The sequence below is a fragment of the Mangifera indica genome, chromosome 16, assembly GCF_011075055.1.
Source record: "Mangifera indica cultivar Alphonso chromosome 16, CATAS_Mindica_2.1, whole genome shotgun sequence".
NCBI lineage: Eukaryota > Viridiplantae > Streptophyta > Magnoliopsida > Sapindales > Anacardiaceae > Mangifera > Mangifera indica.
The window spans coordinates 10,462,224-10,476,805 of NC_058152.1; the positions used below are offsets into that span (position 1 = coordinate 10,462,224).

The window sequence follows — 14,582 nt, forward strand, 5'->3', positions numbered from 1 at the left end:
TAGTGATACATCAATATTGATACTTAAACTGATATTATTATAAATGTACATAATTTTATTGTTCTCAAAAATGACTTAAACGAATATAGTAAATGTATACATTAATGTACGATTAGGAAAAAACAGTATTAAATATCATATGATTAAATTATTTTAAATTAAAATTAAAATAACTTTCAACTATACGATAATATATTATCATTAGTACCTAAATTAATACTCATTATAAAAGTATATAACATCACTAAACACAATAATTAGTAATGGGTCGGATGTGATATAACAATAATGAAAAAATCAATTATTATATTTCGTATTTTTAGATAGATAATCTGTGTTTAACACCATGATAGTCAAATTGCATATCGTATTGTATCATATGATATAACTTTTAAAAATTAAAATAATAAAAAAATTTAATTGATATATCCTCATTTTGAAAAATAGTATAAGCACCTTTGAAAATTTAAGATTTCACTATACACCTTTACTACTTTTTCATTTTCTCTAAAAAAATATATCATTTTATATCAATAATATATATCATATTGTATTATATATATTACATCATATGATATGTCATTGTATGGTATTAATTTAATATATCTCATGATACGTATGATGTTTTATTTGTATCGTATCATATCATAAAATATATATTATATATTATAAGATACTGATAATTATATTTAACAGACTAAAATGATTCGGACATGATTTACAGAAACAAATAAATCATCACCTATAATTTGATTTTAATTTAATAATAACGAATAAACAACATAATCTAATAAGTTAAACAAGTACCCTTTTCGCCGTGCCCACAATGCCGATAACAAGCCTCAAGCTATGACCACGTCGCAGCCCTAGCTCAAACAAACCATCAACCCACAAAGGGCCAAAGAGAAGAAAGGGGCCAATGCCATTGATGGATGGTCCACAAACCCTAATTGAGCAAACAAAGAAAGACACACGAATCACTTCAAACCGACTTTAACAAATCATTTGAGAAGGATGTCTGTTCCAACCATGTCCTGGCCCGCCTAACCCCCGTGGTCCACCCATGGTCCATCACGTGCTCCATGGTGGCTCTCACCATGCCTTAATTCTTTCATGCTTTTTGGACTCAACAACGGCTCCCAAAATCTAACATTGCAATCACAATAATTATGAAGCCCTTTGCTTCATTATTTATGGCTTAATTAGGTTTCTGCTTAACTAATTTTGTAAGTCTTCTTCAAACTTCAGTTCATGTCAAAGTTTTGAGCCGGCAAACACTATTGGCAAGGAATTAGGGCACAACCTCACATGTATTTGTTCTTCATCTACACACCTTATTAACGAAGACACCTATTTATGTTTGTGAAAATAGTTACTTGAAGTGATCTGTTATGATGGATTCATTTTTCAAAAAGGTTCACCGTTTTTTATCTATCGATATTATTATAATATTGATAAAAGTAAAGTGATAAGTTATAACTGATTCATTTATCATAATTATTCAAATTTTGTTATTTATTGATGTCTTTGTAATATTGATAAAGTTTGAGATAACCATTTTGATTTTTATAAACTACAGACCAAATTAAAAACTACTCGTATGCGATATTTGCATTTTGCCATTTTCTTAAACTAATGGTTGATCAATTCAAAAAAATGAGAATTTTATATTTAAATAAATTTTTATAACCATGTGATTAGCCTAATCATCATTTTCACACACTAAATCTCATAAATATGTCAAAAAATGAATTCAAACTGATTTAAATTTGAGTTAGAACTCTAACTTGTCAGTTCAACTTATTTATCTTTTTTTAGATATTGTTCACCTTACTAATCGTTTGTCCTATTAGTAACATTTTGATGATATTGTACACCGATTCAAATAAACTCAAACTTGAATTTATGATTCAAGCAGAGCTCAAGTCAACCCTCGACTTGACTCAGCTGTAATTCACCCTAAGTCATTTTTATATGAATAGTATATGTGTACAAACAATAGACACAAATAATAATATGTCTTTATATGATTAAATATTATTTTATCTATGATTCAAAATCATTTAATCAATAATAATATGCTATTATTTGTGTTCATAGTTTTTTTATTTTATAAATATTTAATTATTTTTCCCCGGAAAGGTTGTGAGTTAAGCCCAACCTAGTTCAGCCCAATCCAGCCGAGCCCATCCCATTAAAGCTCCAGTTTACTGGGCTGGACTTATTTCTATTATTTAAGCCCTAACCCGAGATGGAGAATAAACTTATTTCACCATCCAAACAACACCTCCGCCTTACAAATCCCGCGCTGGCTTCGCTCATTCGAACTTTCCACTCTCACACTCGATTTCCCTCCGGTTCCTCCGATGGCTCAGCCGATCATTCTCTCCGACGAAGACCAAACGCCCTTGACAACACCAGTTCAATCTCTCTCCAAGAAGCCCCGAACCGGGCCACCCGATGGGAAAACCCACACAATTCTGGTCCTCGACGACCCGACCCCAGAGAAACCGGGCCCCACCTCCTCTCTCTCCTCCACGCCGTCGTTCGTTGCCGAGACTCCGATGTCCGACCTGGTTATCGTCAAATGCTCCATGGCCTCTTCGCTTGATCACCAAAGTAGGGTTTCAACAAGTTTTGATAGAAATTTCCCTGGTTAGTTTTAGTGACTATGCGCACCGATATTTTTTACTAAGTACACACATCATTAAATTTTAGAAATGAAAATTTTATTGAATTAACTATTTATTTATTGATTTTGAGAATATACCAAGTAAAAAATTAATTTTTTGGTTTTTTGATAGTGGGTGTACTTAAAAAAAAAGGGTGTTGAGAGCTGTTTAGGGTGTAAAATGAGGCCAATTGATTGTTGTCTTTGATTGAGGAGCACTATGCTGATCTGGTAACATCATAATTACCGGGTGATTATGATGTACTATTAAAATGACATTGTGTTGCAAGTGATTCTTTTGTAATTTGAAATTAGGTAGTATGAAATTTTGACCTTTCATGTTACCAATTCAAATGATGTTAGGTTAGTGTGGAAAATTATGGGAAAGAATTTTTATTACACTGCTTAACAAAGAAACTTACAAGTTCTAAATAGTAGAGAGGCTGAAAACCTTCTTCCACTATTTCAGAAAAAAATAAAAACAGTTAGGAAACTAATAAATTGGGATTAAGAAATCAACTGATTTATTTGTTGTAAATCTCCTAGAAATTAGGAAAATTAAAACTGAAATATTTCCATGCCTAGCTTGGAATCAGACCTTCTGAATTACTTTTTGGTAGGGCTTTAGTAAGAATGTCAGCCTTTTGAAGACAAGTTAGCTTTTATAATCGTTTGATTATCAATTCCTCCATTTTCTCCTTTATGAAGTGACGTTCAATCTCTGCATGTTTTGTCATATCATGATACATAGGGTTCTTTGCAATGCTAATAGCAAATTGAGTGTCACAGAGCATATTCATAAATGCCTCAACCAAGATTCTCAGTTTCCTCAGTTTTCTTCTGAACCATATTCCTTCTCATATGTCTTGTGCCATGGATTGGAATTCAACTTACACACTACTTCTTGACTCAACTTTTCTATTTATAATTAAAGGCACTTAAAAAGTTGGTTCCAATAACAGAGGTGACAGGGCTATATTATGACTAGCTGAATATTTTCTATAATAATTTTAGTTGCTCTTTGTTGAAGAGATTAGACTCAGATGATGTAGGGTTCTCATCAGTAGAGGCCAGGTTGCTACAACCTTCTCTGTCATTAGCAAAACGTGAAAGCTTCCAATTAGCTTGTTTTCAATGGATCTTCTAGCAAGTGTCTTTCATATGGCCAGGTTGTTAACAATAGTCACCCCACGGTCATCCTTTCCTTTGCCTATTTCCACTATTATAATATTGAGCCCCTCAAACAAAAAGTGTAGAATTTCTAGATTCAGTGTGGCTATTAGAGACCCCATCATCACTTTTTCCTACTCTCTTCACTACAGACTTTTGAGAAGGATCTAGAATGTTGTGTAGAGGCTTTGAACCCAATATTCTCTTTCAAACTGATCAAAATATTTATTGAGACCAATTAAGAACTTGTCTATTTTTTTCTTCTCGACAATCTTCATGTACTTGATTCCATCTTTTTAGGTAGTTTCATTTGTATTCCTCAAATATATCCAACTGTTGAGTATTGAGTTAATCAAATCACCTTGACGTAAATCATGGAGAATACTTTCTATGTTGAATAGATATGATGTTGTTAGGACCTATGTATATACCCGTTTAAAAAAAAAAAACCAAAAGGCACAAGAACAAGATAGGACAAGTGTCACTCATGCAAAAAGAAGGCTGGACCACATAGACAGAAGACTGGAACGTGGCAAGAGCATAGCATGGGTAACAGTTATGGAGAAAAAATAAAAATTGGAAATGAATCAATGGGAAGGGGGCAAACATTCAGAGAAAAAGAGTAAGGATTAGGAAGAGACTAGGCCTCTCGAATAGTCTAGGAAATTAGTTGCAGTTGTTTACTTTTATTTCTGCTTTGAGAATGTTTTGTGGTGAATTCCAATTGTAATGGACTTATGTTGAATGTTTAAATTCTTAGAAAGGAAGAAGATGAATTTTCCTTTTCCATTTGTGATTTCTTTACTGTCTTATTGAATTGCTTTTATTATGTTGGATTGTTGTGTTGTTGATTGGAGATTGAGTAAATAGAGATAAGAGATAACAATAGAGTAATATAGTTTTTATTGTTGGAGACTTGATTGCAAGAAGTTGATTTACAATAGTCTTCTTGGGAGTGTGCTTTTACAAGGGGAGGTGTTGCCAAAATTCACTCAAGTACCGATCAGATGCATTTTCATTATTTGAATAAGTATTTTCAACCACTTCCCAAATTTCTTACGTTGTTCCATAAAGTAGAAAGTTTTCTCTTGTCATTTGTCATGGAATTGATTAGCCATGACATGACCATGTCTTTTTTGACTTCTGTGCCTTAAACTTTGTATTAGCCTTCCTTGGTTGAACTGCACCTTTAGTGAAGTAGTCATTTTTTCCTTTACTAGTGATGAATATCATCACATATTAGGACCATTGGAAATAGTTGTGCTCATTCAACTTGTGAACTGTAATAGAGATGAGATTGCCATTTGAACCTCTACTATTACTTGAGACCATCATCTTGACTAGATAGTGATTTCAAAGGAGGAGGATCTATGCTTTTCAGTGGCCATCCCATGTTTGGTTATGTGGAAATTTTGGGGATCGAAGTATGCTCAAATACCATGTGAAAAATTGTGAGAGTTTTTATTCCATTGCTTAATTAAGAAACATATAAGCTTTATATGGTGGAGAGACTGAAAACCCTTCTTCCACTATTTGGGAAACAAATAAAGCAGCTAGGAACTAATAAATCAGGGTAAAATTTTTCCTTAATCTATGGAAATAAAATAACAAACAAACAAACAAATTTATTTGTTGCAAGTCACTAAGAAATTAGGAAAATTGTTCGTGGTACTGTTGCATTGCCATTGGAACCATGATATAATTTCATTGATAGTAGTAGAGAATCTAGTGTTAGTGAAATTTAATATAAATTTGTTGGAAACATGTTGAGTGTTACTCATGTGACATTTGTTATTACGTGGTATTTATAGATGGTATTTTGGTAACATGATGCGATTTCACTTCTAGGGTAACTTTGCAAATCCCAAAACTTCACATGTTGTAAACTTATGGTTCTTGTTTAACTGTTATTACTTTACGATCAAAGTTTGTGTGGGTTTGTGCATTACGGTTTAGAACTTTTTTTTTTTTGGGTGGATTCAAAGGGAAAGTGGTAAATTTTTGAATGTTTTCTGTTGGTTATATCTAATTGATTTTAGTGTTATGTGCATTTAATATTGTTGTTTTGCTCATCAGGTTGCTCGTGGTCATTAGATTTCTTATCACTTTGAATTCTTTGTTAGATTTTTAGTTTATCAAATTCATATTTGTATATATATCTTTTTGGATAATCCCCTGAAACCTATGAGGCAACTTGAACTTGAAAATTGGGGCCTCTACCAAATCTTGAGTGTATATGTTGTTATTATACATATGGTCGTATATATTTTAGCTTATGCTTGAGGTTTTTAAGATTTTTAGTTCTTGTTTTGTTAGAGCCTAGGATTTAGGCGAATCACATGAAGGGAATAGGGAGCACCAGTTTCACATAAGGGTAGTTATGAAAGCATTAGCAACTTTGAAACCATGGAAACATTGGTAGTTATGAAATGACCAAGCATAAAAAAGAGATTGGGTAAGAAGAGAAGAGAGAAGAAATTGAGTTTTGTTTGGGTAGCCTTTGGCTGATTGAGGGAGAGAGCTGAACTTTTGAAAGCCAGTAAAAATGGAAAGTAGCTTCTCAAATGCTAGACAAGAGCATAGTCCTTTTCTATATTCTGTTTTGGGTATTCTGGTTTTTCATTTTTGATGATTGGTTTCATTTCTTTGTTGGCTGACTGTGTGGATTCCATTGGTTATTGTTTGACTATTGGTTGGATTCCTAACAAATTGGTATTAGAGCAGCTACAAGTTTTTAGGATAAGGACGATCAATTTAGTAAAGGATGAGACCAGGAAATGGATATTTGTCTAGTGATTTATGAAAGAAGAGGACTTTCCAATTTTACCACCTTTAGGATAAGTTGGTTCTCAAAGGTATAGGTAATGTTAGAGCCAAGGATTTAGGTGACTCGTAAGAGAAGGTAATTAGGGAGCACAACTGGCACCCAAAGGCAATTACGAAAGCAAGCATAAAAGAAAGATTGGGGGTAGAGAGAAGCTAGAAGAAATTGGGTTTTGTTTGGACACCCATTGGCTTTTTGAGGGAGAGAGTTGGTCTCTCGAAAGCCAACAGAAGTGGAGAGAGTCTAGCCTTTCAAATGCTAGAGGAGCAAGGTACTTTGCTAGGGTGTTGTTGCATTTGGTCAGTGAATATTTTGTGATTGTCAATTACAATTTATTACACTTGTTGATTCTTACAATGGTTGATTGTACCAATTAGTTGTTTGTAGAGTTTGCGAAGTTCCTAACAGTTTTTTATGACATGTGTTATGTAACGAGGAATGGGCTTTGTTTGAGCCTGTTTGATTGTTTTATTTTTTTGGGTAAAGAAGAGCCCTCCTCGAGCCAGACCTCCCTTCAAGACTGTACCGACCACACCGAGCAAGTCAAAGTTGTGTCAATTAGTTGTTTGTAGGGTTTGCCAAGTTCCTAACAATTTTTTATGGCATGCGTTATGTAACGAGGAATGGGCTTTGTTTGAGCCTGTTTGATTGTTTTATTTTTTTTGGTAAAGAGGAACCCTCCTCAAGCTAGGCCTCCCCTTCAGGACTGTACCGACCACATCGAGCAAGTCAAACCCCAAGTCTAGTGAATGACCCCACAACCATAACACCAAGTAAATTAAGATTTGATCTTAATATGGGCTTGCAGAGTCTCATACCCAAGACCTCCTTCTTGGGGATCCCAAGTTAACACCACTCAAGCCACCCTTGGGTTAGCTTGTTTGATTGTTGATTCTTTAATTTTTAGTTGCATGTAATGAGATTATTGTCAAAGCAATTAAAACTTTTGTCTTATTGTATTCATATTGCTTTTGTGTGTGTTCTTTTATGTACCATGTTTAGTACAGACAAATGTTGTTTTCAGCATATTATTAGTATTTTCATTTCTATTATTGTCCTTGTTTGTGATGTCACAGGAAGTAATGGACTGATATGTTTGGAGTCTGACAATGAATCTGAAGGTGGTTCTGGAAGGGACAATCTGGCAAAGAATGAAACATCTTCTGGTGCTGCTGACGATAAGAACTTAGAATGGCATTCTAGAGCTGTTAATTTGTCATGTTTCCTTGGTATGTTGAGATCATATCTAGAAGTCTCTTTCCAAAAGAGCAACGAATCTAGATTGTTATATTTTGTGATTGCACTTTGCCTGAATTTTCTTCTCTGATATTTGAAAGTGAGAAAAGATAGCTTTATTATTTGGAATATGTTTTCTTTCTTATTGATGGAATTTATAGGAAATATGTTTATCAGGGAATGCCGATCTGATCCAGACATCTGAGGACTATTCTTCACAACCAACCTGTCTGCTCCATGATAGTGATATGGTACCTGCCAGAGACCTTTCATAATTTTCTTCATAATTTCCTGAAGTTGGAGAAATCAGAAAATATGCCATCTCATGAGAATAAAATTTTAATTTATACCTTGAAATTTTCTGACCTTATTCTTCATATGCCTTATATCTATCTTTATAGAGAAGAAAGATAGATGGCTGTAAGGTGTGGCATCCAATAAATGGCTGCAGTACTATGTATTGCTTCTGCTGGGGAATTATGGTGGGAGATAATTTTGAATGTCATAACTATGCTCATGCATTATCATAAAAGTTTGAAATTGTTGAACCTTTACTGATCTACTTATGCTTTTGGGTTGAATGGTCTTCTGGTCAAAATTCTCTTGCAATAGTTAAATTATGATAAACTCTAAACCTTTGGAAACTTGTCTTTCATTATGGTGAATTTCTTTTTCTTTGTTTGCTGTGTGCTTGAAGTTTGGGTTTAATTTTACATAATCTTTTATAGATTACTCTTACTTTTTATATCCTAAAGTGAAATGAAAAATGGTTTTTACGCCGATGACCAAGTTTACCTCTCTGTTGATTAATTGTTTTAATGATTTAATGGCATTCAATCAGGTTGAGGATTGCCCTGACAAAGAAAATTTTAGCATAGAGCAGATGAGTAATATCCCAACCACAAGAAGAGGTAAACAAGTGAATGTTGTAAAGAAAACTGGCCAAGCTGAAACTGTGGGGAAGAAGAAGAGGATGACAAAAGAGGAAAGAATGCTCTTAATGGAAGAAAAAAAACAAAAGAAGGAAGTGAGTGCTTAATGTTGACTTTGCTGAACTTTTATTAATATATTATTATATTACTTTTGCAGATATCTAAATTATTACAATTTGTTATACAGCAAGAAAAATTGCAAAAAGCAACACTGAAGGCTGAGGCCGCTGAAATGAAAAAATTGGAGAAAGAAAAGCTAAAATGGGAAAAGGGAAAGTTTGCACAAAAATCTATTGTGGCTGAAATTGACACGAAAGTAGTTGAACTAGGCTCAGTAGGAGGTGAGGTGGTTCTAATGTCTCCTTCTAATTGAGGGACTAACTTATCAATGTCATCTACTTCCAATGTGGTCATGGGGTTGAGAAGTTCTTTTATGTCTTAATTTAGGACATCTGCTTTCAAGGTTTGCAGAGAAAGGATTTACATATCGCATAGCCTCAAATCCAATTGAAAGATCAATTGTGTGGTCCATGACAGTTCCTGAACATATTTCTCAGGTAATTGCTTGGATTTTAATGTGAAGATTTTAGCTTCAACAACTCAAGGAATCGCTTGAATCAGAGTTTGCATTTCTATATTTGATTTAAGAAAAACCTTTCATATGTAAATCAGGAATTAAGATATTAGAATCAATTGCTACTAGTTGGAATTGGCAGAAATCATTTATCCTTGTTGAAGAGTGAGATGTATTCCATCAAGATAAATTGTTACGATTTCTCTTATTATATTAATAATGAGAAACAATAATGCCTGGAAGAATATTTAACTTAATTGGGTTTTCTGAAGTTATATGCTTATATGGATGCAATTGCACTAAAGAGCGACTCACAACTACGGATTCCACATATCCTTCAGCAAAGTTGTTGCTTGTTCTTATTCTTCTTCAGGGTTGCATTTGTTGAGCTTTCAAGTTATTTGTCTTCATATTTTGTTTGCTTATTCTGTTAGAATTGACATACAGGCCAACGTTGATGTGTTCTGCTTATTTGCACATTCAATTTTCCATGTTTTACATCACTATGAGAGTAATGGTTGTTGACGAGAATCCTTTTCCTGATTGACTCAAATATGTTCTCAGCTTAAGTGATGAAGCCAATCGCCTGGAGAACTGCTTTACTTATCGATGTCTGATGCTTGAAGCACATAACTTATGTCTTGAGCCCCGGAATGTTTTTCTGTTTCCATAATGCATTTTCTATTCAACTATGTTGAAGAATTCTTATGATCTTTTAATTGACATGCTTTATTGCCAATGTCTAAAAGTTTGGTCACATGTTATATCTGATTGGTCAGTTTGATGCCTTTTTCTATCTCTGTCTTTTCTTCATATATTTTCAGTGGGGACAAAATAGTAATAACTGATAAAATTAGGATTTGCTCTAGCTGCTGCAAGTTTGTTACCTGGATCTTTCTGTAGATGGACATTCACTCAATTACTATCATTTTGACATCTATTTTTTCATTCATATGTTGCAGCTCTCTCCACAAGGAATGGTGATTCAATATGTATTACTTGTATATGAAGCAGAAGAGTTTTGTAATCTTGTTCTCAATGAATCATTTATGGATCATGTTTCCAGAGTTAGAAGACATTATCCATCTTATACAATTTGCTTCCTTACAAATAGGTTAATGGCATATCTTCATAAAAGGTGAGCCATTACTGAAATTTTTGTTATTTTATGCAAGTTTGTGGGCATTGTACAAGTGTACTGTACCAGAGTTGTTTATGTCACCCAATAAATATGTATATAAACCTTGTAAAGGGGGTTTATTCATGTTAGCAGAGATCTTTATGTCAATAGTCAATTTTAATGGAAATTTCATGAGTAATATTTAAAGTAGCTTCTTACACTTTGAGGCAAAAATGAGGGGATGTTAGTAAATTTGCCTAGAAAAGAAAACCAAAACTTATACCAAAATTTCATAGTTTAGTAATTCATCAAAAAAAATGGGCTTATTATCATAACAAAACAGTTTCTACAATCAATTTCTTGTAGACTTTGTTCAATCACTATTATGATTTTCTTTATTCAATTGGTAAACCATTGTTTCATTTGTGAAAGAGTCATGCTCATCACTATATATTGGTTACCGTTCATTTTTCATGTGCCAGCTTACAGAAGGTTTTTCAATACAAATTTCTTTATTGCAGACTTTATTTATATTGCACTTTGTTTCATTTGTATAATAGTATTTATTTTTTATTCTTTTTTCCACTAAAAGATGGAGATAGGCTCCTAATTCTGATTGTGATGAAATTGCAATAGAGAATCACAGTGTAGTGTTTTGTCTTTGCTTTTTTGGGTATTCTATGCTATTCTTTTCTTAGCAATGTAATATTGCAGTAATTTAAAACATTGATTCTTGCAATGTCAGGGAAAAGGAACAGTACAAAAATCTGGCAAACAATAATAGTTGGACACGTCCACCTGTTGAGGAGGTCAAATGATTGAGAAAACAATTATTGAAAATTTATGCTTTCTATCTTCTGTAGGTGTTTCAAACTCTTGATGCTTAATGTTGAATGTATCTGTAAAACTGTACTACAGGTACTGGCAAAGTTAACCACACATTTTGTCAGGGTTCATTCCAGACAGTGCATTGATGAAGCTGAATTGGCTGAACATGTTGTTGGTTTAACAAGCAGCCTAGCCTCTTGCCAATTTAGGTACTGCATCATCCTCTATTTTGAGTGAATTCTTGGTTTAAAAGTGTGGGCTAGAAAAAATACACATTAATTTTTTGAGGCCACCTAATAGTACTTGCATTTATGCAGAAACGAATAAGTTAAACAAATTGGATATAAATAGAGTCATATGCTTTCTTCTTTAGCCATATTTGTAAAAAACAAAGAATTGCCTGTGTGTGGTCCATTATTGTACCTCATAGTGTGAATGGCATTCATTCTTTCTCATAATTAAGCTGATCAATACTCTAAAGCTGCCTTTTACTTCACATTGCAGAAAGAAATTAACGCGACTTTCTGTAAATGCCAATGGGTTACTGGTCCCTAAGGACTCTGTTGATAGGAATTTAATTAAGAAGAGCCCATGGTAAGTACATTCTTCGAAATAATTCTTAAAGATCATGTCCGTTCTGACAGATATTATATAATCAAAACATTGCAAATTTTAATAAAATTTTTCCTAATAGTAATGGGTTAAATGTCTTTCTATGTATCCAACTGCAATTTTTTAACCATTCCCATTAAAAATTTATTCCGTGGATTGCACTATGTATGTACAGATTGTAGTTTGTTTCTTTTATTTTATTGACTCATGTCCAAAAGTTCCAATTATATAAATAAAATTTTTACCTTAAATCAATTTTATGGACTGCAATATTTGTATGAAGTTTCTTTTATCTCAACTTTTTGACTTGGTCATATGATCCTATCTGACAAAGGGATAAGTAAGACTGTTATTTTTTCTGTGAAAGGATCAATTTTTCCTTGGTTTTATTTTTGGCATTCAGCCAAGGATATCTACATCAGTGTTTTGATGAGTCCTTTAAGTGCTTTCTTATGGAATTACAGCTTGTTTTGTTTGATGTCTTCTCTGAGAAGAATTAGATCAATAACAAACAGTTGTTACGGTGCTTTGTTTGACCATTTTTTACTACAGCTGTCTCACTGGAATTTATAAATTGTCTGCCACTGTGTCTGAAGTTCCTACTTGTTCACTTCCAAGCCAAACTAGAGATTGCCATGTGCTTCCTGTGTGTATGATCAACTGCCAACAAATGAAGTGCAAAATATTTGCTTTCTGTTTGGGCATTGCATTTCTATTTTCTTAATTATCTCTTTGTATCCAGGTTGAAAGCTTTGGTAGCTATTCCAAAGGTACAGCCCCGATTTGCCATGGCTATATGGAAGAAATATCCTACCATGAAAGCTCTGTTGAGTGTTTACATGGACCCTAATAAATCAGTAAGTTCAAAAGCTAAATATGCCTCTGTTTTCAGATGATAAAAAATATAAGCTCTATTTGCTGCTATATTTGGTACGCCCACGGATAAACTGTTAGGCGTACGTGCTTTAATATTTAAGGACTCCATTGTGCTTTACAGAAAATTCAGTACAAAAATTTACCATTTAAAATATCTATTAAAGAACAGCTGATGGTTTTCCTTAACGTTTCAATTGGTTTTATTTTTGTGGCTTTGTAATTGCAATTGCCATGTCCCCTTTAACTCGCATTGGTGTTTAGCATTTTCGTGTAATGATGTGCAACACGTTAGGCATTTCCACGGCAGGTGTAAAAGCGTGCTTTGTGTGATTTCCAAAATTCAATGTCCAAAAATTTGTCAGAATGGCTATATTATGATGCTTTGATTGGTGCTGTTTTCACTGCCATTCTTAAGCTTTGATTTCTCTTTTTTTGTTTTCTTTACTATCAGTGGTACCATTAATGATAGTAAGATATGTATATGTCTCCTATATCGAAACTGCAGGTGCATGAAAAGGAATTTCTACTCAAGGACTTGACCACCGAAGGGTTACTTGGTGGCGATAGACGATTAGGTGAGGTTTGCTCGAAGAGGGTGTACAGAGTACTTATGGCTCAAAATGGAGCCATCAAAACTGATGATGTGGAGGATGGTGCTGATTTCTTCAGATGCTAGTCATATTAAATAACTTCCAATGGTATTTCTTGGAGATCTTTTAACCATACAGACAAAAGGACTGGTCATATCTACTCAATATAGCCTTTTTTTCTGGAGTTTCATTGGTCGCATTTTAAATATTCTGTAGGTACATGTCTCTGTAGTTGGATCTGATGACAACATTGTTGAAATTGGAATACACTGTCAAGTGGCATGCAAAATCGACCCATATCCTCAAAATCAAATTGTCTCAAGATCATCTCGCCGCTCGGCTGATGTGAACCAACCAATTGCCAGTGAATGTGCGGAGATAAGTGCTTCTTCATTTAACTTCCTATATAAATTTGAAGCATTTTAGGGTTGCAAAAGTGGCCAACAAAATAGCCAATTATTTTCGTGGTGTCGATATCTATTTCAGCAATGCCATTTTCAAGTATGATGTTTAGTTACATCTGAATCTTGAGCCCTTTTACCTGTCACGTAAATGCTTTACTTGATGATAAGAGTAAATCTTATATGAAGTAAATGATTTTCTGAGGACATTCATCATCATTTTCTCTTGTGATTTTCATCATCAGTGTGTGGATAGAATTATATCTTTGTTCTCAAACTACATGATACCTTTAGGGGAAAATTTTTGTATACATGTTGCAGCACAATTGGTTGATGAGAGTATGTTACATCGGCACAAATGGAACATACTTGTTTTCTCGAACATGTAAAACACAATGCTTAAAAGTTTAGTTTGGACCAGCTAATCGAACCAATAGTCAATCCAATTTGGCCAAAGATCAAACTTGTTTTAGTCATTGGATTGAATTGATCTAAAGTTGAATCAAGCGAATATGTAGAATATGTTAGATTACAGTTTCATTTATTTAAAATTTATAATAAAGAGTGTATGATGGCATATACACTATTAGGTTGAAAACATTTATTGTTTGATAAATTATTTAATAATTATATTTAATGAATTTATTTAAATATTTTATCTATGTTATGCAAACATTACTGGTCTGTCATATCGGTTGACGCGCGGCCAACCTTTCACTTGCTGATGGCATCTAAAAACATTGGTAAA

General features: G+C 33.5%; 1 protein-coding gene across 2 annotated transcripts; it reads left to right on the plus strand.

Annotated features, from left to right (window-relative positions):
* Window positions 1-2,272: 2,272 nt before the first annotated feature.
* LOC123198572 (crossover junction endonuclease EME1B-like) lies at window positions 2,273-14,053 on the plus strand. 2 transcript variants are annotated; one of them, XM_044613281.1, is made up of 13 exons: window positions 2,273-2,655; window positions 7,742-7,894; window positions 8,079-8,152; window positions 8,743-8,928; window positions 9,021-9,174; window positions 9,281-9,390; window positions 10,370-10,545; window positions 11,273-11,336; window positions 11,446-11,564; window positions 11,860-11,949; window positions 12,710-12,824; window positions 13,349-13,541; window positions 13,650-14,053. In XM_044613281.1, exons 1-12 carry the CDS (start codon window positions 2,367-2,369, stop codon window positions 13,517-13,519), a joined length of 1,701 nt encoding a protein of 566 aa, XP_044469216.1. In that variant the 5' UTR covers window positions 2,273-2,366; the 3' UTR covers window positions 13,520-13,541; window positions 13,650-14,053. The 2 variants fall into 2 exon arrangements, with proteins under 2 accessions (XP_044469216.1, XP_044469217.1); XM_044613282.1 differs by having other exon boundaries at window positions 2,273-2,619.
* Window positions 14,054-14,582: the final 529 nt, after the last annotated feature.

Coding starts and splice junctions, on each gene's coding strand:
- LOC123198572 (XM_044613281.1), top strand. CDS start 2,367: ATGGCTCAGCCGATCATTCTCTCCGACGAAGACCAAACGCCCTTGACA. Junction 2,656..7,741: donor TTTTGATAGAAATTTCCCTG/GTTAGTTTTAGT, acceptor GTGATGTCACAG/GAAGTAATGGACTGATATGT. Junction 11,950..12,709: donor TTAATTAAGAAGAGCCCATG/GTAAGTACATTC, acceptor CTTTGTATCCAG/GTTGAAAGCTTTGGTAGCTA.